General features: G+C 41.9%; 1 protein-coding gene across 1 annotated transcript in view; it reads right to left on the reverse strand.

Annotated features, from left to right (window-relative positions):
• Nucleotides 1-9,808: 9,808 nt before the first annotated feature.
• The window catches only part of plxnb2b (plexin b2b), a 224,437-nt gene continuing 211,705 nt past the window's right edge, over nt 9,809-22,540 (reverse strand). The window contains exons 36-40 of the mRNA XM_080437931.1: nt 18,737-18,884; nt 18,061-18,125; nt 17,256-17,331; nt 16,197-16,271; nt 9,809-14,686 (exon numbers count right to left, since the gene is read on the reverse strand). Of these exons, the coding sequence (XP_080294057.1) occupies nt 14,582-14,686; nt 16,197-16,271; nt 17,256-17,331; nt 18,061-18,125; nt 18,737-18,884 (469 nt within the window). The 3' untranslated portion in view covers nt 9,809-14,581. The remainder of the gene's footprint in view (nt 14,687-16,196; nt 16,272-17,255; nt 17,332-18,060; nt 18,126-18,736; nt 18,885-22,540) is intronic.

The following is a 22,540-nucleotide window of genomic DNA, read 5'->3' on the forward strand; positions in this document are numbered from 1 at the left end:
TTCAGTAAAAATAAGTATTAGAGGGCAGTAAGAATAAGTAAAAAAAACATCTCAATAAAAGTCAAACAGAAAGGTTTCTAGCTGTGGCTTAAAATAACTGAGAGTTGTTACAGACCTGCAGTTTGCTCCGGAACTGTTTATTTTGATATGGACATTAAGCAGACCTTTCCCAGATGACCATAGATGTCTGGGTGGTTCGTGATATCGCGAGTGTATGTATTTTGGCCCTAAACCATTCAATGCTTCATAAACCAGCAGTAATATTTTGAAATGAATTATTTGACATGAGGGAGCCATGTGTAGAGATCTAAGAACTGGAGTGATATGCTCCACTTTCTTGGACTCGCAGCAGCGTTCTGAATCAACTGCAGCCGTCTGATCGATTTTCAGGGAGACCTGTGAAGACACTGTTACAGTAGTTACAATCCTGCTGAGACATAAATGCTTTAATCCGTGATATATTCCCAAGGTTGGCTGACTTTGTAATTGTGTTAATGTGGCCGTTAACATTCAGGTCTGATTCCATGAACCATAACATTATTACAATACGATAAATGTGTGATTATTATTACAATATTCTAATTTATTTCAATATCATTATTCATCTATTTGTTATATACAATTATGACATTTAGAGATTTACATTTGAATTCTTCTCATATCAACGTTCCTGCAGGGCAGAATGGTTTGAAATGGGGGTCCATGCCATGCCATGGCCTAATGAAAATCTATATGGGTCTGAAACAGCTTGAAATCCCCTGCTGTAGAGGACTTTGAACTACAGAGCAATGGTCCTCAAAGTGGGTCCAGGGCCGGGGACCCCCGGGGGTCCTTGCGAGGCTGCGAGCAAAATGAGTTTTTTTTTGGCGGGAGATCGAAGAATCTTGAAACATTGTGAAATCTTTTGATACATTTTAACAACAGAAATCTTCTCTTATTAGGGTCCCTATAGAACATCTTTTTGTTTTTCAGATGGGGGTCCGCGGCTTAATAATACGTATCATTTTAGGGGTCCTTGGCATGAAAATGTTGGGAACCACTGCTGTAGACTAGACAAGGACATCCAGTGGTACCGATTTATCTATGTTCTCATCCCATTGAATGGGGCCATTATCACCGTTCTCATGCCATAGCTATGGCATAGCCTACCAGGAGGCTACGGTAAGCTGTTATCAGCCATTCTATGGGTGATTCAATGTTACTGAATGTGCGGTCTACCAGGAGGCTCTGGTAGACTCTTATCAGCCTTAACGTAAGTCCCGGGAAAAGACGCGCTGTGATTGGCCAGTAGTCACTTTGACTGGCAGTTGGGACCAAAATTTCCCAAAATATGATTTACTATTCTGTGCCTATCAGGACATAACTTGGACAATGCTGAGTTGGTAGAAGCTCAGTGGTTCCTCTCGTGGCTCAAGTTCACCTCTGATGGGGCACTTCCGTCGGGATGCGAAGCCAGGAGGTTGGGGCTGAAGGTCTATTGATTAACGGGGTAAGCCACCGAGGCAGGTGCTGATATGGGGCTCCGTGCTGTATTTCAATGTGAAATTGACAGCACATGCGTTAACATTGAATCACCCATAGAATGGCTGATAACAGCCTACCAGAGTTCTCATGCCAACGGTGATAATGGCCCCATTCAATGAACATGGGTACTTCTACTCCACTACATCTCAGAAGCAAATACTATACTTGTACTCCACAACAATTATTTGACAACTTTAGTTACTATAATACTTTGTAGATTTTGATTATTATTACAAAACATACATTAACCACTTCAGCTCAACACATCGTGTGCTTGTAGATCGGCTATTTTCAAAAGATTTTTATAAAGACAATTGAAAACTTGTGAAATGGGACCTTCTGCATAATGAGCAAATTTTATTTTTGTAACACCAATACTTTTGTACTTTTACTCAAGTGCATTTTTAATTCCAGACTTTTGCTTGTAACAGCTAGTATTTCTACATTGCAGTATTGATACTTTTACTTAAGTAAGAATGTGAGTACTTTTTCCACCACTGAGAACATCCAATTCACTCATACATACATCTGAAAACATTTTTTGTAAAGATGTATTTTTTGACAGTGTACAAAGTATATCCATCCATTTTCCTATCTGAAAACATTTTTTACAGACAAGGTTTCAGAGACGATAAACAGATGCAGCGAAGCAGCCCAAGCCCAATAGTTATTTCCCATTTGTCGGTTCCCCCCTGGGCCAACAACATATCAACCCATATACATTCTTGTCAACTTCTAAATAATTCATCACAACAACTGTTTAAAATGACACGGCAGCATTATTGTTTGTTTTCATTTTCAAGCGAGCTTCTCCTCCCTCTCTCCTCTTCCCCGAGGCCCTGGAAATCAAAGCCTGGTCTCATTATAGAAGGTGTGGAGCATGTGGAGCATGTGGAGCGCTGCAACACAACAACCCACTGGTAAACACACAAACTTCCCTCCTGGCTGCTGCTGAGCAGCGTTGCCAAGTCTGCTTATTATAAGCGACCTTTTTGGGCTTGTTTTTCGCTTGTAAATATTGGTAGTTTTTGGGGCTTTTTTCTAAAGTGTACTTGCTTATTTGGGCTTGTTTCCAAATCTTTGGATTATTGTTTAGACCAGTGGTTCTCAAACATTTTCCTGTCAAGGAAAGCCACATTAATGTGTATTTGTCCGCGGATCCCCATCTGAAATTATAATTTGTGCCAGGGACCCCCGTACCAGATTTGTGTATACATGTTTCAAAAACATTTCACAATTGACACTTTTTTTCCTCAAGATATTTTAAAACAATAGCAGATCTACAAGCTCACAATGTGTTGCGTCGCATCGCAACACGTTGTGAGCTTGATACATGTTTAAAGTGCTCATGTGGCCTAGTTGCTTTTTTTGGTCTTGTTTTCATAGACCTGCTGGTTGCTTATTTCTCTCGCAAAATCCGGCAACAGTGCTGCTGATGGAGAGGCAGGCAGGCTGCTGTGTGTGTGTGCGTGTGCGTGTGTGTGGATTGGGAACAGAGACCCCTGTCAAGAATGCAGATTTTAACCCAATTTCTACGCGCACACACACACACACACACACACACACACACACACACACACACACACACACACACACACACACACACACACACACACACACACACACACACACACACACACACACACACACACACACACACACACACACACACACATTTGTATTTCTATACTCGTAAGGACAACAACAGCTTGAGCTGTGAGCTTGTCGATCTGCTCTCTTCGGTGCACGGCAACTAAGTATAAATGAGGCATAACCCCAACCCCAATCCCTAAACATAACCTCTAAATGCCTAACCCTAACCTTGATCTTTTCCTTGTAATTGTAAGCCTAAATCTTACAAAAAAACACCATTTATCTTGTGAGGACCAGGAATATTGTCCTCACCATGGGGACGTTTGGCCCTCACAAGTATAGTCACACACACACACACACACACACACACACACACACACACACACACACACACACACACACACACACACACACACACACACACACACACACACACACACACACACACACACACACACACACAGCTTGAAAAGTCTGACTTGATATTAGCTATGCTCCTCTCTTGTGTAATGTTGTATCAGTGCTAGTGATAGACATATTTAAAGCCTCATCAGTCAACATCACACATCAGTAAGCCTATACTGTAAGCTATACACACCCAGATGGTAAGATGTGTTACAATAACCTTTGATTTTACACCACTTAGTTGTCAGAGATACATACTATTAGCATATACAGTAAGCCTATGTGAATAAAATGCAGGCTTTGGTTCTAATACTGAAGCAAGCTTGCTGTTGGTATAGCAGCAGCCCTTGAAGTTGTTCTCTGGTTGAATATTTGAGGCTGAATATCGGCTTCAGTTAGAAGCTGGCCCTCCACTGGGACCGTGGTCTCACTCCGTCTTTGAAATCTCCAGCATGGATGTATTAAAGGAACCCTGCATGGAGATTTGTTATATAGGCAGCCTTGCAGAGGAAGCTTTGCATTTCATCTTGTTTTTTACCACGTGGCGTCTACAGGGGGGCGAGCCGTCTAGAGTCTGTGTGTCCGCCAGTGGTGGAAAAAGTACTCAAGTTTTTTACTTAAGTAGAAGTATCAATACTGCAATATAGAAATACTCCGTTACAAGTAAAAGTACGGAATTCAAAATGTGCTTGAGTAAAAGTACAAAAGTATTAGCATGAAAATGTACCAAAAGTAAAAGTACTCGTTACGCAGAATGTCCCATTTCAAGTTTTCAAATGTATAAACATCTTTTGAAAATAGCAGATCTACAAGCTCACAATGCGTCGCATCGCGACGCATTGTGAACTTGTAGATCGGCTATTTTCAAATGACCGAAATGTGCATAGGGCTGTGGTTAATGTATGCTTGTTTTGTAATAATAATCAAAATCTAGATTTCAAATAATTGCAGTGGAGTAAAAGTACAACATTTGCCTCTGAGATGTAGTGGAGTACAAGTAAAAGTATTGGAAATTGGAAATACTCAAGTAAAGTACAAATACCGAAAAATTGTACCTAAGTACAGTACTTGAGTAAATGTACTTAGTTACTTTCCACCACTGGCGTCCGCAGTATCTGTGTGTCTATCCACAGGCTAATCTCACAAACCACTGGACTGATCAGCACCACATTTGTTGTACATGCTACTACCAACACACATATTGTTCACATATTGTGAATATTTTTCACATATTTTTTAAATCATAGATCTCAGATCCACTGTCCCGCCTTATTTGGGAAAGACTGACGCCATAAATGCGACGTCATCAATATGATGTCAGAGATCATCCACAGCCGGAAGCCACACTGTTATTAGTGACACATACAAACATCCATTGTATAAAGTGAAATATTTCAAAAACTAAAACGAAATGTATACGGAGCTGAAGTGGTTAATGTATTGTAATAATAATCAAATCTACAGATTAAAAAGTAATGTGTACAGTTACTCCAGCTTGTGCGTATTGTCATCACCAGCTTGTGTTCTCACATTGGCTCTAGTGGCAATGCCCCTCGTTATCAATCCAACAATAATAATGGTAAATCTAGTTAAGTTACTTCATATAAACAATGGTATTGTGATTATGTCTGTGATTTACTGGGAAAGCCCAAGCATCATTGGCCCCGTGAATAGAGATGTGAGGAACATCATACAAGAGCTGCTAGTTATTTTAAGACCGTTTTGTACAACAAGCTGAAGTAGAAAAACCTCTTTATGTTGAAGAAAAATTTAAGAATTGGAACTTGCGAGTTTTATTGGGATATCCAACCAGTTTGGTTTGACCAGAACAACAGCTTTGAGAGCTGCCTGCAGCAATAAAGAAAGAGAGGGGTTTATTTGTCAGGCACTCATACAGGTACAAACTAACTGTGCTAACACAACACCACAACATGAAAACAAGATAATAATAAAAAACAATAATACTGGATGAAGTAACAAAACATTGAAATAAAAAAGAAAATTATAGATAAGAAACGGTGGAACGGGTATGATTGATAAACCTCTTCAACCACTTACACCCCGGCATCCGTATTCTGGGAAACCTTTCGCAGAAAATAGCATATCTTCAAGCCAGCCTATCGGCGCGATAGGCTATTTTCTGTGAAGATATTTAATGTATATTTATGTAGAGCGAAGACAGAAAATACACTAGTATAGAGCCCTGATGGACTTTAGTCAACCAACTTTGGGGTTTAAGTGGTTATAAGGCAGGTATGAAACATCACTTATCACTCACTTGTTCAGAACAGAGCTTACAAGACTGGCACTTCATTGTTCAACACGCACTAGTATTGCATATATGCATACACGCCTCTCCAGGTTATCTGTGGAACAAAAACTGCCTTGAAGTCTCCTTGTGTTCTTCAGAAACATTATTTTAAATCAAACGGCAGATTATTTATGCAAACAGTTATTATATCAACCAACACAAACAGTAATTACACCAGGAATGCCAGCCGTGGCCATTTAACACTTCCTGCCAATAACTAATCTCCTCAAACAGAGTTATTTATAGATCTATATCATTCTGGAACTTGTTACCATCTCACATTCATCTCACACAAAATAAATCATCATTCAAGATAGCTTTAAAGACACACTTGTTGCAGCAGACCACACGACCGGAATGTTGTATTAAATTATGTTGTATTAAATGTTTGTACAGTATAATGTATTGTAATTATGTATTTTTCATGTTTTTATATTTGTAAGCATCTTATACAGTATGGACCCCAGGAAGACTAGCTGTCGCCTTGTCGTCAGCTAATGGGGAGCCATTGAATAAACAACAATAAACCACCCTTAGAAGGAGACTCATGTTCTTAGGAATCTAATGGACAGATTCATGTGCCGTTTGGATGAGTCTGAGAATAGCATCATTGTCAATATAAATAACCCTGTGAAGAGTTGCGTCAGCTATTCCTCTAGTCTTAGGAGACATTGGCTTAACTGCTTGTATTTTATAACTGTCCCAATTTATTGTGTAAAGGACTGTTTTTAATTCATGTTCATTGTTGGAGTATGTATTTGTATGCATCTATGCACCTTGAGCCTACAATAAAGACATTCTTTCATTCATAAGGACCACATGGTTGGTCAACTAAACAGGCAGGTATGATATCTTTAGCTGCCAACAATGGGGAATGTGCTAGAAGGCAGAATTGGGCATGTGTACATATAAACTTCCCCTGGGTATATACATTATGCAAGTGCAGCTTCTCAGGATTCTTAAAGTTTGCATGCAGTTTTTGTTTTAATTTGTTTTTGTTTTTTTGTGTTTTGTCCTTGTCCAATTTCAGCCAGGGCTCTGACAGCCTCAGGGAGAAAACTCCTTCTGAGTCTTGAGCCCCGGGCTATGAAAGGCCTCCAGCGCTTTCCAGACTGTTTGCATTGTCACACAAACAGTCTGCTAGTGGAGTGGTGTTTGTCCTTTAAATGACCTCATCGTCTCCGCCAGGCCGAAGGCATGGCCGAGACTATGTTTTGCCATATACAGTAGTATGGCCATGTGCATTTTCAGTGTGTATTCCTTCCACAGCTCTGCATAAAGAGTCTCAGGTCAATGTGGACAATTGGGACCTTTGACTTAACCCATTTAGACCCGAGGCCGATTCTAGAACTTCTAAATCCTGACCTAAGTTTTCTGAAAAACTTCAAATATTAATTAAAAATTGACCAAAAATGTTGCTATATACTGTACATAGCAACAGGAACCCCAAAAGGGGTTCCCGTCTTGAAAGGTATAGTTACAAATGGGGGTTCCCGCCCAAAATGGGTTAAGAGAAAGATCTCAGTAGCACTTTTCCTTAGTGATCTTAATGTTCCAATCTGTGGTAACACTTGTCTTCTGTCTGATGTCATTTCAACACTGTGGTTTATGCACAGCTTTCATGGAACAGTTAGTACAGTGTTGAATTGTGTTTACTATACATCACTCAAAACTGACTTAAAACACTCACACACCCAAGCTCCCCTCCGTTTCATTCTTAACGGTTAGTGCTTAATTAAAGTTTCCGCAGCAATTTTCAGCACTCATCGGGGACAAGACTGAGAGGCAGAGCAACTGTTCAAAATAGAGGATACTCTTCCCTTGTAGGATAGACCTTGGTAACTACTTAAGCCCTATTTTATACCTTTATGCAGCGTTCTATGACACACTTGTCAGGTGCAATTCATTGCGAGCTTGTAGATCGACTATTTTGGCTTCTTTTTTTATAAACAATTTGAAAATGTTTGAATGCACAAAATAGGGACACCAGGCGGAAGTATTGTAAATCAGATGTGCATATTTCAAGTGATCCATAATGCTGAATGTTTGTGATAAGATTATTGCACCTACCTTTATTCAGCAATCACAGGATGCCGATTATGAAAACAAATATTTTGAAACAGTACATACAGTACTGAGATGGCTAGATCAGCTCAGTGGCCTTGTGGTTAGAGTGTCTGCCCTGAGACTGGGAGGTCGGGGTTGATCCCCGGCCGGGTCATACCAAAGACTCTAATAATGGGACACAGTGCCTCCCTGCTTGGCACTCAGCATCAAGGGTCGGATTGGGGTAAGTCCCTGCGACATATTAGCGTTGTGTACTTGTACATCAAGCTGCCTCACGCTAAGGAAACAGGAGATAGGCTCCTGCCCTATGGGCCTCAGGGCTCGGCAAGGCTTACTAGTAGTAGTAGCATGTAGTATATTGTTTGTTGGGTAAGTGGGAAGTCTGTGTGAGATGAGAGAATAATGGAAAGAATGGATTTTTCTTTTCTTTTTGCAGATCTAAGCTCAGCTCAGTCTCGACTCACGAGGGAGCGACTCAGAGTAGAGCGTCTGCTCCTTCGTGTGGAATGGTGGAAAGGAGCCAGTAGAGGTGGTTCAGGCATCTAGTTGGTATGCTTCCTGGTGTCTCCCTAGAGGGAGGTCTTCGGTGTGCGTCCAGCTGGGAGGCGGCCATGGGCAGAGGCAGACCATGGACCAGATGGGGGACCATAGCTCCACGCTGCATGCCTTGGAATGCCTCAGGATCCCTCAGCCTGAGAAAGGGAAGTCTGGGATTCTCTGTTGGAACTGTTACTGTACCTCTGCGACCTGACTCCAGATAACTGGATGAAGATGGACCACCTATTAATTTTAATGTTTAATGTGTTCACATACCAAAAACCTATATATTTGTGCATCAGTTGATGTTTTATTAGACTGCCCTAGCGTGGCTCATATATAGCAAAAATAAAAAATAAAAGCCTGGAGATCGAGGCTAATGTTTTAACTATAAGCCAGGGATTCCGGATCCTCTATATGCCAAAGAATCCCAAATAGCCATAGTCTCTGGCTATGACTATCGCTGTACACCCCCCCCCCCCCCCCCCCCCATTGACATTATATTGACAATAATAACATAATGACATGCCCAAAATAGGGATGCCAGGATTAAAGTAATCTGGGAACCCCAGATTGATGTTCTGCATATAAGTGTATATCTGTCATTTAATGTCACTATGAATTGAGTGCAAAGGACCCCAATGGAAACATGCCAATGGCTTTCTTGGGTTTTTTAATTCCTATTAGCTGACCTTGTGTTGAACTGTACTTTCATGTGTTTTTTCCGCAAACTTCTAATAAAGTATTCAATCAATCAAACGCATTCGGTAAGAAAAAAGGGGGAAAACTGGGGGGACCACCTCCTTTTTTGTGTCGAAACAGGAACTCGGTTTGGCTCCTCCGAGTCCTCCCCTTTCTAAATCCACTTCCTCCCGGGTGCTTCAGTGTTTATTCCTACTAACAACAACACTATATGTTTAGGGCAGTGGTGCTGACAGATTCTATTAGGATTAAAATCATAACATGGCACAGTAATGTTTTGAATTGAATTTGAAATCACACACACACACACACACACACACACACACACACACACACACACACACACACACACACACACACACACACACACACACACACACACACACACACACACACACACACACACACACACACACACACACACACACACACACACACACACACACGATTTTCTTTCCCATTTTCCTATCCTTTCCAATTGGCCCCCCTTTGGTGGCCCTCGCTTTGAAAAGCTGTGATATTGGCTACCCGTGGGAAAGCAAAGATAGCCCATTACCATGGATGATCGAAAACGCATGCATTATGCATGCCAAGGTGGGGAGTGTTCAATTGAAATCCGTCAAGGTTAGCAGAGTGGAAAAAGAAAAGAGCACACGGCTGACACGGAGGGCATGTACGTAGTATATGTCTCTGAGAAGTTTATTCACGCTGGAGTGTATGATGAAACCTGTGTGTAACCGCCGTGTCCAAACACACAAACACCTTCGACGCCGTCAGTTCAGCCAGTACAAACATGATCGGGTACAAAGATCAATTTCCTCTGAGCTGCCACGGATTGGAGAGAAAACCCATTGGCTTCCATGTATGGTCCTGCAACTGGGAATGGACATTTTTCCCAGCATCTTTTTAATCATCACAGCACATTCACAAGTTTCATAAAAGGGAAAATAAAAAATTTAAAAATAAAAATAAGAAGATCTCGACAACTGCACAACAGGATTTCTTTCTCCCCCACCCCCCCCCCCCCCTCCAAGACTGAATGCATAGGATTATACAGTTAGAATACAGTATTTCAACATGTTTTTACAAAGGTTTATATGTCAGAGAGAGGAAACGAGAAATAAAAATAATAACTGCACAGCAGTAAGAAAGGTAATTTGTCGAGTATAGATACAGTCATTTATCATACGCACGGCGAAACAGCTTGGAAACACAGGGCAAAAAATCTAACAAACAAAACAAAAACAAAAAAAAACACCATTGGAACAATTTTGCGCTATAGTCAATCTACATTAGGTTACCCATTTGCCTTAAGACTAATTTGGGAATGCCAGACATTTTTTTTCTTTTTAGGAAACCCAACTCAGCTTGGCCACATTGCTTTACATTTATTCATTGGGCATTTTTGCCTTAGCCACCACAGTCCTACTAAGCACACACCACAGACACACCCAAAGGAAATGCACAGACCAAAAAACTGCAACCATAAAAAAAAATCTAAATCATACTGAAATGTCTTTCCGCCTATTGGCACACAAATGGCTGCAGCAGGGTATATAGCTTTCTTCTTTTCTTTTTTCTTTTTTTTTGAGAGCACACAAAATATCACGAGTCCAAATACATTGCTGTGTCTATAGCACTATCGTCGCCATAATCACCTATAGGTTACCAATAGTAATAATTTGGAAATGATATATATTTCAATAATCCTATTTCAATAAGGCACGTTTTTGGTTAAAGAAAGGCTCTGAAAGAAGCGTTTTGCATCACTGTCAGTGAGAGGAGTCGGTGGTAAACAACAGCGGTGACAAGGATGGAGTCTGCAGTCAGCATGCAATTAAGATCAAAAGCCTCCCCCGCTGATTCCATTATACAGAGTGCCACTCTGCACTGTGCTGAGTGGGCAGCGCCAAGTGCTGTTGGTTACGATGCCAGGATACCATGCTGAGAGAGCAGGCATGCGGGCAGGCAGACAGGCAGGCAGGCAGATCTCAGGCTCAGTGTATAAACACTTCCAGCCAAAGGAGGCAGGTATCGCCTAACATTCTGGGGTCCAGAGCATTTTTGCTCAAATTTAGAGATACTCTTAACGTCCTCACACACTGGGAGCGTTTGTTTTGTGATATTAATTGGCATTCATTTCAAATGGGATTATTTATTTTTTTAACGTTGAACTGAGAGACTGAGCAAGCTGTCGTTCCTATCATTCCTCACCTACTGTATCAACTCAGTCACCTCATTTGGTCCTGCTCCAATCACAGTAGTCCCTTTAAAACACTGTTTCCCAAACCATGGGTCGGGTGCCATTTCTGGGTCAGGACCCATTTTTAAAGGTTGCTCAAGACAGAGCCCCCTGCCCTTCATCATCATCAGGCAGGATCTGATCAGAACGGATCTGAAAGGGATTCAGTTTCAGCTTCACCCAACTGATGGATGCTCAGATGGTCATGATGAGCACTCGAGGGAGGGAAGTTAAGTTAGGGGTTAAGTATCAGGGACACCGGGACATGTATTACTGGGCGGGCTGGGAGGCGAAACTGTTACCTTCCTAGTACCTCTCTACCCCACTAAGTGACGGCCGCGCCTTTTCCCCCGCTACACCAAATTGCTTCACCAAAAATTGCAGATGTATAAGCTCACACCGCATTACAAACGCGACACCGTTGTGAGCTTGCATATCTGCCATTTTTGCTAGGGACAGACGCTCGGTTTCAAGTTTATACTTATACGTCATATGAACGGTGTCACTTGCTGAAAATAGCAGATCTACTACGAGGCCACAACGCGCCATGATTGATTTACTATTTTCGGCAAGTGACAATTAAGTGTTAGCTTGTTTGTCGTTGCAATATACTCTGAAAAGTAGTGGGATTACTTAAATGGCCCAGGAAATACCAAGCAAGACCTGGCCCGCACTGTGACCCTGACTGCCGACACTGACATATCAATATTGTAATTAGCAATTATGTACACGACTGACCTCCCACCTCCACAGCATCATACCAAGGCAGAAAATATGTATATTATTACTCATTCAAAAACAACGTACCATTTACTGTAAGTACCAAATGCCTCTCAGGCAAAATCACTAACATCGACCATTTTAACAGAAGAGCCAGAGGGAATGCTTGATTATTTGGAATATGTGCAGTACTACATAACAACACCACAAATGCATGAATGAGGTGGAGAATTTTCTCGTGTATTGCTGCTGTTGTTTACTGTTATATCTATGATTCCCAGCCTGTGGGCCATCAGGATATTGCAAGGGGCCCCCCAAATAATTATTGACAAAACACAAAGATTTGAATGATAATATAACATCAACATAAAAGATTAAAGTTTTGTTTTTCTTTAAAAAAAAAATCATTATGAAACCAGTATACCACGCAGGTTCCATTGATCCAAGCCGGAACACACAATTGATTGATTGATCATTAAAATAAACGTGCTCTAAAAAAATATTGCCACCCATCTGAACACATGCAGCCGAAAGGTTAAGTGGTCAGCTCAAACCTTTCAGGCCGCGACCCCCCAAAATAATCATATTTGAGCTGGGGACTCCCCAAAATAATAATATTTGAGCTGGGGACCCCCCAAAATAATCATATTTGAACTGGGGACCCCCCAAAATAATCATATTTGAACTGGGGACCCCCCACCCTGATAAGCACTTGGAATTGTAGGAGTATTACATTTTGTTTGACTCGGTTCCACAGATAAATATTGTGAAAATAGCAGATCTACAAGCTCTACAACGCCTCGCCTCTAGCTTGTAGATCTCTATTTTCACAATTGTTGCCTCTTTCTTATATAATTCGATTTTTGGGCCGTTTTTTACATTATACTTTGTTGATTACTTTTTCTTTTAGGTATTAAAAAGGTCTTAAAAGTCCTAAAAGTGTCACTTCCCTGTCATCTGGGGACCCCCCTAAAATCATGTAGGAACCCACCTGGGGGTCCCGACCCACAGGTTGAGAACCACTGCCCTAATCCATGAAAAGGTTGGGAAAAGGTTGGAAACTGTAGATGAAATGCTGGGTGAATATGTCTTTCACTACAATGCTGTAGCTCATGTTACACTGACTCCATCACATTACACATGACATTTTGCCAAGGACTCCAGGAGGCTGTGACAAGCTTTTTGAAGCATTAAAAAATGTATTTGAAAACAAAGACCAAATAACCATTTTTGTAAAAAAAAAAAGAAAAAACTGTTGAAATGCATTTTTCCTGTGCTTTTTGTCGGAGTGGAATGTGTCGCTGCACAATAAAGGGAGACAGACTGTGCTATTATCGATTTCCGTATAAGCACAAACGGCAATTGAGCTTGAAGCAAAAGTGAGTCCAAAAAAACAATTAAAAAAAATTACATTGTTGGAATTTTTTTCTTTTTTTTTTGTGTGAAAACTATTGGTAACCTGTCACTGATACGAGCCTGTGCTTTTGTTGGATTAAACCAATGTCCCCGTCAGGAACGCTTTGGTCTCTGTCGAAAAGGTGACAGCAGGCTCTCCCCTACATGTCAGTGAGTAGGCGACCTTGAAATGACATTTAGTTTTCTTTCTTGCCCTCAAGCCTTACAGTAGGCGTCGACCTACATAACACATTCACACACTCACATTCAAACACACACATACTGTGGGTCGGTATGCATGTGCTTGCTCACGTATTGCACTCCACACACACACACGCACACACACACACGCGTACGCACGTGCACACACACACACACACACACACACACACACACACACACACACACACACACACACACATACATACATACACTGGTACACACCCACAGGCTAAATAGAAACACTATCCACACACCACAAGGCGGTCCATTAAAAAGATAATTTTCTCCTTATAAAGCTTTCCGCATAAAGACTGCACGATTAAAAAAAATATATAATACAATTCTTAAAACCTTTTTTTTTTCTACACAGGAAGAAAATTGAACATCTGATTAACTCTTAACGCCAGCGCGCTCTCCCACGTCCAGGGGCTTAATTTCTCGGAGAAGTCTTTCCTTTGTCTCGCACTGCGCTCTTGGGAGAAAGTATTCGGTGAAGCGTTGAGTGAAGCGTGTGGACCTCGAAGGTTTGGCAAGCGAGCTTTTTTTTAAGGCGTACGTACCTGCGACAGTGTGACCCCTATACCTGTTATGTCATGAGTCCCAGCTATAATCTACTCTGTGTGCACTGCTAAAAATCGTCCCGGGGGCTGTACGTTCGTAACAATAGACGATAAGCCCTATTTCGTGACGACTGGTCCCTTTTCTCTTCTCTCCTTTTCCTCATTCCCTTGTTTTCCTTCTCTGATGGAAGAAATAAGCCCCTGGGGGGTGGGGGGGACGGGACCATCGCACTAGCCGCTTCGTACCGCTCACCCCCCCACCCCACCCCAACCCCAACCTCCCCGCCTCTCTTCCAGTGTGGGTTAGAGATCAGTCACTTTGTTCTCCAGGGCTGCGGCTATCTGCTGCAGCCGGAGGGTCAGCTGTTTGCTCTGGGCAGCTGGGTCTTCTTCCAGGGACGCAATGATCTGCGTGGGGTGGTGGGGACGGGGAGGAACGGACATGACAGAGGGAGTGGGAGAAGAGTAAGGGGGGTACAGAGGACAAGCGAAGACACGGGGAATGGGCAGAGAGACAAGGGGGGAGGAAGGAAGATGGATGAGGAGAAGAGAGTGAGAAAGGGAGGTCGAGTACACTTCAGCGTCGACGGTTCCCGCCAGAGTAGACGAGCCGCCAGTGTGCGAGCGCCAACTCGGGAGGAGAGAGTGACAGGCCTATTTGTTTATCTAACTTGTTCATTAGGCCTTGTTTATCCCCCTTTGCACGACCCGAAGTGGCAATGCATATATACGAGAAGCCCATAAAAAATCAATTCCCCGAGCAATTTTCCAATTCACGTACCACAAGAAGTTTCAATTAAAATTCCATACAATCACTTTTCAGACTCCCCATCAAAAGAGCGGAGAGAGAGAGAGAGAGAGAGAGAGAGAGAGAGAGAGAGAGAGAGAGAGAGAGAGAGAGAGAGAAAAATCCTGAATGATATGGTGGGCAGTGGTGCGTTTAACCACATAAGCCCATTTCAAAAATAGCGAATGTAGCCGATACAAGCTCACATAGAGCTTGCACATCTGCTATTTTTGAATTGTTTTTTTTACATCGTTTTGTAATGACAATAGGGATGCCAGGGTTAATGTGGTTGAATGGAATCTTCTCCGTTTGGGTGAGTTATAAGCAGTGGTTCTCAAAGTGGGGTCCGGGGACCCCCAGAGGTCCTCGAGGGAGTTCCCAGCTAAATTAACAATAGTTAATATGAACCTTAATGGAACCTTACAGGTCTGTAATGGACCCGTAATATAAGAGCTAGAGATCCGTGGCTTAATAATGCTGGGAGTGCTTGAAATTTATCCCCATCGGAATCGGGACTCGAACCCCGATACACGCCGTCAGGCTACATTGTAGCCTAGGTGCCCGGACTGCTGCACCAGCGGTCCGGGGCGCCTTTGGCTTGTTGTACTGTTGTACTTTTAACCACTTAAACCCTATACAGTTGACCGTAGTCCCTCAAGGCTCTATACTAGTGTATTTTCTGTTTTCTGTTATTGATATATATTTAGCAACATTATGTTTCTTCAGAAAACTGTCAAAACAAGACATTTGTAGATGCGTTCCCCGATTGAATGGGTTAAAGGAATAGTTCACTCAAAAAATGACTTATCTTCTATCCATTACACACCCCATGAAACATTGAATTCATGGAGATTGTTTTTGACACATTCTTGAGCCAATAATTTTATGACCGGATGTATTTCCGGTAGGAGACTCAAAGAGTCTACTTTGAGTCTCCTACCGGATACATTAGCATCTTTCCGCCGGTAATCAAATTATTGCCTTAGGAATGCGACAAAAACTAAAAAACTCTCCATGAATTCAATGCTTTATGGGGTGTGTAATGGATAGAAAATAAGTAATTTTTTGGGTGGACTACTCCTTTAAGTGGTTAAAATAAGTTGTTCAGTCCAGGTCAGAATGGACACTTACCCCATCGTAGTATTTGCTGCAATACTGGTAGAGCTGGTGGAGGGCCACTTGTGTGTTGAGTTTGTCTGTGTGAGTCTGGAGAACACACACACACACACATCTTATTGGACTATAATTACTGGTATACTTCGGCTATTCGAAAATAGCCAATCTACAAGCTCACAACGTGACGCGTTTGCTATTTCTGAAGTATTTTGATTATTTCTGATTAATAACAAGTATTAGTATACAATATTTAATTCTGAGATGTGTAGAAGTATGTAGAAGTATGAAAGTATCAAGAAATAGAAATACTTGAGTAAAGTAAAAGTACCTTCAAATTGAACTTAAAGGTAGGGTAAGTGATATTTTTTGGTTAAAACAAAACGTTTTGTATTAAAAGATTAAAGCACAATATTCTGATAGTAATCATTGCAGTTTGAGTGTTTGTTCATCAGGGGTCTCCCTGTCTCTCCTGCTCTTTAATAAACAGAACATTTCAGGTAGGTGACAACATTTCAGCCGATCAGGAGAGAGTACCCATTTATCAGCTTCATTTTCATAGTGTTCCAATTTGTTCAGCTCATTTCTTTGTGTCACCAGTTCCAATTTCACTTGTTTAATCTGTGTCCTGACTGAGTTCTCTATCCTGATTGGATAAAATTGGTATCCTGACCTGAAAATGCATTTTCTGTTTAATAAAGAGCTGGAGAGACATGGAGACTCCTGTTACTGAACAAACACTCTATAGCAATGAGTACTATCAGAATATAGAGCCATTCAACACTTATTTTGACCAAAGAAAATCACTTACCCTACCTTTAAGTACAGTACTTGAGTAAAGTACTTAAGTTTCTTTCCACCAGAAAGACTATTTTAAACACAAGAAATGCATAACAGGCTTAAAAAAATAACCATAATATAAAAAACAGGCACAGCTGCTCAATGTGGAGCTGTGAAAAGGTAGGAGGTGTACAGCCTTCAGCAGACAGTGTCACCCCGTTAAGTAACACCTGAGACGAGGGAAGATATACCAGACAGACAGAGAGAGAGAGAGAGAGAAGACGTGCTTCTTCTTACCCGCGACACCTCCGCCAGATGAGTGTTCATGTCCTGGTCACTGACTGACACCATCTGCCTGATGCCACTGTAGTAGCTATACACGCACACGCACACGCACACACACACACACACACACACACACACACACACACGCAGAGAGACAGAAAAGGTTGGGGACAGAGATTAGACGATTATCACGATGCCATTGATACCGACAAGCCTTTCGCAATCCATCAGCATTTTAACCCATTTAATCCAGGAACACAATCTCTGTCATTTTAGATTTCTTTGGGCTATTGAAAAATAGCAGATCTACAAGCTCATAGCGCGGCACCGAGTGCCGCGCTACGAGCTTGTAGATCTGCTATTTTTTTTAAATCGTGAAAATGTGTGCAAATCTTTGAATATATATATTTTTTTAAAGCAAACATTTGTAACTGTCAAATGTCTCAACAAGTGTCTTAATTTGTCTGAAAAACTATTGTTGCTATATCAGTGGTGCTCACACTTTTTCTTGACAAGGACCACCAAAATTATGTTTTCGGCGATCCCCATCAAAATATGTTGTTCCAGGGACCCCCCAGAAGCAAAGATTTGAGTAAAAAAAATTTGTTTAAAAAAAAGATATGTATTGAAAGATTTGCACAAATGTCTGGCTTTTCAAAAATAGCAGATCTACAAGCTCGTAGATCTGCTATTTTTGAATAGCCCAAAGTATAAAAATAATGGTTATAGATAAAATCTAAAATGACACAGATGCGTTCCCGGATTGAATGGGTTAAGCAGGGGGGGGGAAATAGATTGCATATGCGACTGGACTTACTCATCTACCATCTTCTTGTAGGTCGAGATCTCCTTTGCATAGAGTAGTTTATTACTTGGAGAATCCTGCAGGACAAACGGTGGAGAGACCATGTTAATGAAAACAGTGACCCTCCCTCGGTCACAGCGACCTTTAATCTCCTCCACTCCTCCGACTTAATCCACTTGGTTCAATTCCAGCCACTACGCTCCCCCGCTTCATTTCCATTTTTGCAGACACACATCGTCGCGGTCCGGCAGAAGCCTTGTATCTCCATATTTAATCTTTTCATTATTCTTAATAGTTCACCCAAAGTTCACCCAAAAAATATCTTTTATTCAATCGATTAGTCACCCCATGGAGACTTGCATTCATGGATATGTTTTTTTTTTGTTGCATTCCTAAGCCATTCATTTGATGACCAGCGGACCGGTAACCAGCGGTTCCGGTAGGAGATACAAAGGAGACTCTTTGTGTCTCCTACCGGAACCGCTACCGGGCATCAAATTATTGGCTTAGGAATGCGACAAAAACTAAAAAAATATTCATGAATTCAATGCTTCATGGGGTGTGTAATTGATAGAAAATAAGTCATTTTACTACTCCTTTAAGTAAAGTACTTTTTCCACCACTGCTCCTACTCTTGCACCCTCTTGCACCCCCATAAAGCAGTACAGTAACCCCCCCCTCCACTCACCCTGCTGAGCTTGTGCTCGCTCTTGGTGCAGGCGTCCATGAAGGTCTGGGCGACGACGGAGAGCGAGGCGTCCACCACCTCCGTCACGTGCACGTCGAAGATGAAGTGGGGGTTCTTCAGGATGTTCACCCAGAACCTCAAAGGCAGGCTGAAGCAGGAAGGAATGTGAAAGAGGAAAAATGGCATTACGGGCCGTTCATTCCCCCCAACCTGTGAGCTGGATTATTTGCAAGTGGGGGCCAACGAATAATTGGCAAAACACAAAGATTTTATTGATAATATAGCATTAATGAATGATGTGAGAATCCATGTGTTTCTATATGTATATGTATATGTATCTGTGTTGTGTTGACGTATATATGTGTGTATTCATTTTGATATATATATAATAACTTCTGATTTGTTGGTGTCCTATCGTTCAACCATTTAATTTTTTTGTTACAGATATGTATGAAAACATATATAATATATCATTAATAAATAGAATTGATGTAAAAGAAACATTTCATGGTATTTATTTTCTGAGTGGTGCCAACCACTCCTACATTTGACCGTGTGTGTGTGTGTGTCTGTCCGTCCGTATCTTTGCGGACGGCCTCAACATGTTTGTGTCTGGCCTCAACAGCTGCAGCGGATTGCAACACAAGGATGCAACCAGTTACACTAATTAAACACAAACAGGAGTGCAACACGTGCGCATAATGAACTCATCAAAGGCACCAATCACTTCACACTGGGTGTGATCTTTTTAAACCTTGGGGGAAAAAAAATAGTTTTCATTGTGATGAATAGGAACTTAAAGTACACTGTACTACTTTAGTTCCAGTGATCCAAGCCAGATCATGATCGATTGACTGATCATTAAAATGAATTATGCTATGAAAATGTACCGCGGCCCGCCCATCTGACCACTTAACACGGCAGCCTGTCGGCTTGCAGCGTTTGCATTTTAAAGTGGGCCCTGATCCAGAAAGGGTTGGGAACCGCCCGTGTTATTAATAACTGTATAATCATTAGCTTTAGCTATTATGGTAAACACCAGATGGGGAAATGACACCATTGCTGATCCTGTCACAGTTATGTAACACAGCAATAAGCGCAGTAGGCAATTAAATGTGTGAAACCCTTAAGCCTAATTTACACTCGCTGAATATTAACTGGGTCACATTCGTTCAGTCAAAATCAGGTATTTTCGGGGAGTTTCAGCGCCTTCAAACACCGTCCAGCCAACCCCGCCTGAAGGTGGATCACCACGGCCTGGCGGCCTGGATTACGGACCAGCAAGGCTCGCCAAGGAATCTTGCTGTCGCCTTTCCTGTTAACCCTCGACACCAGAGGTCTTCAACAGTGGTTCCGGGACCCCTAGGGGGTCCTCAGAGTTACTACAGGGGGTACGCCAAATCTTTGTGTGATTTTTACATGAATTAACCACTTCAACCAAGCATCCCTATTCCATTCAATTATTTCGATGAATTGAGTACAAAGGACCCTAATGGAAACAAGCCAAAGGCTTTCTTGGGTTTAAAATCCTCTTGGCAGACCTTGTATTGAACTGTACTTTCCTGTGCTTTTTTTTTTTGCAAACTGCTTCATCTCTCTCTCTCAGCCAAGGGGTCCTTGGCCTGAAAAACGTTACAGAAGTTCTCCGATGACTCCTCCATTGTCAGCTGCATCATGGATGACAGTGCGGAGGAGGAGGAGGAGTATACAGAGCCCTGGTGGAGAGGGTTCATTGGGTGCTGTGCAGTGGTGGAAAAAGTACTCAAATTCTTTACTTAAGTAAAAGTACCAATACTGCAATATAAAAATACTCTGTTACAAGTAAAAGTCCAGAATAAAAAATGTACTTGAGTAAAAGTACAAAAGTATTGGCATCAAAATGTACTTAAAGTATCAAAAGTAAAAGTACTAAATATTTGAAAATAGCCGATCTACAAGCTCACAACGCGTCGCGCTGCGACGCGTTGTGAGCTTGTAGATCTGCTATTTTCAAATAGCCTAGGTATAAAATAGGGCTAAAGTGGTTAATGTATGTTTCATTATATCATAATTTACATCTGAAAAGTAACTAGTAACTAAAGTTTTCAAGTAAATGTAGTGGAGTAAAAGTACAATATTTGCCTCGGAGATGTAGTGGAGTAGAAGTAAAAGTAATGGAAATTGGAAATACTCAAGTAAAGTACAAATACCTCAAAATTGTACTTAAGTACAGTACTTAAGTAAATGTACTTAGTTACTTTCCACCACTGCTGTGACAACAATCACCTTCAGCTCGACATCAGAACGACCAAGGAGCTGGTAGTGGGCTACTGGCGGAGCGTCCCCCCCCCCCCCCCCCCCCCCCCCACCGGGGTTGCCAGATCTGCTTATTATAATTTCCCCGCAAGATTTTAACTGAAAATAGCCGATCTACAAGCTCACAACTGAGCTTGTAGATCTGCTATTTTCAAATAGCTGATGCATATGTTAAAGTGCTCATGTGGCCCATAGGCGCTTCTTTTGGGCTGGTTTTCCTAGACCTGGTTGCTTGTTTCTCTAACAGAATCTGGCAACATTGCCCCCCACTCCCATCACCATTCAAGGAGACTGAGGTGGACTGGACACCTACACTGTAAAATACTTAGTGTTGATGTACTACCCATTTGTAACCTCGACACTGAGGATTTTACTGTGTACGACTGAGTGCACTACGAGATAGCGGCGAAGATGCAGGAAGCATGGTGTCAGCCAATTTAGAGCAATTCCCCAAACGGGTATTACAGTACATTATCATTTTGCAATAAACTGACCACTTATCCTGCTGGTTCCTGACTACACGAGAGGGCAGTAACAAAAGGCTACGCTAAACGAGTCCAGTCCCTGATTCCATGTCCCGCGCCTAATGAATCGTGATTGGAAATGCTAAACTTAACGGCAAAAAACTTTCACCTTCCAAATCCTCCGCCTCAGTCCGACAACATAAAGCGTCGGACTACAAAATGAATGCTTCAGTACTCGCCTCGTCCTAATTTCCATTCAGAACACACAAACGCGCCGGCTCCATGCAATTCCTGCCAATAGCCACGTTCTCCTTTGAATTTCAAAGAGCACTCCCCCCCCTCCCCCCCACCCCTTAACGCATTCTGGAATATTCACGTCCTTGATCAGAGCGAACGCTGATGCGATTCTGCCTCCGTTTTATTCATTCGCTTCCCTCCGTCTCCCCCTGCGGTTGCAGTGGAACAAACAATAAGATGCATAAAAAACTTTCTTAGAATCATACAATGAAATTAGCAAGGGACATAATTACGATGTTTGTTTGTGGTTATGGCTGTACATAATGACATATTTATATTTAATACATGGCCCTCCGGTGGAGTTTTGATAAACAGAAGGAGCCAGATTGTCAGAAGGCGTAAAAGTAAGTAATTAAATTGCTAAACTCCTGTCCTTTCCTCGTGCTGTGTGTTGTCTCTGTGCCAGCCTCGTGTCAATCACTGACATATACATGCGCCACGCTGTCTCGTATGCATGAGCCTGAGCCAACGTGACACTAATTTATGCACTTTAAAATGTCACACGGGAGCGCGTGGCATTGCAAATGCAAACTAAGTGAGCTGAAATTTGCGCATTTGTATTCTTCAGCCGTTTCCCGGATAAGTAAGTTTTGCATCTTCGGAGAGTTGTCTGTGTGTGTGGGATGTATGCGTGGGGTCTGCGACTGTCAAGCCACGACAGCTGTGTTTGCTTGCGTTTGTGTGTGTGTGTGCGTGTATGTATATGCGCGTGTACGTGTATGTGCGTGTGTGCACGTGTGTGTGCGTG

This window comes from Gymnoscopelus braueri (genome assembly GCF_963280865.1).
Source record: "Gymnoscopelus braueri genome assembly, chromosome: 9".
NCBI classification, from domain to species: Eukaryota; Metazoa; Chordata; class Actinopteri; order Myctophiformes; family Myctophidae; genus Gymnoscopelus; species Gymnoscopelus braueri.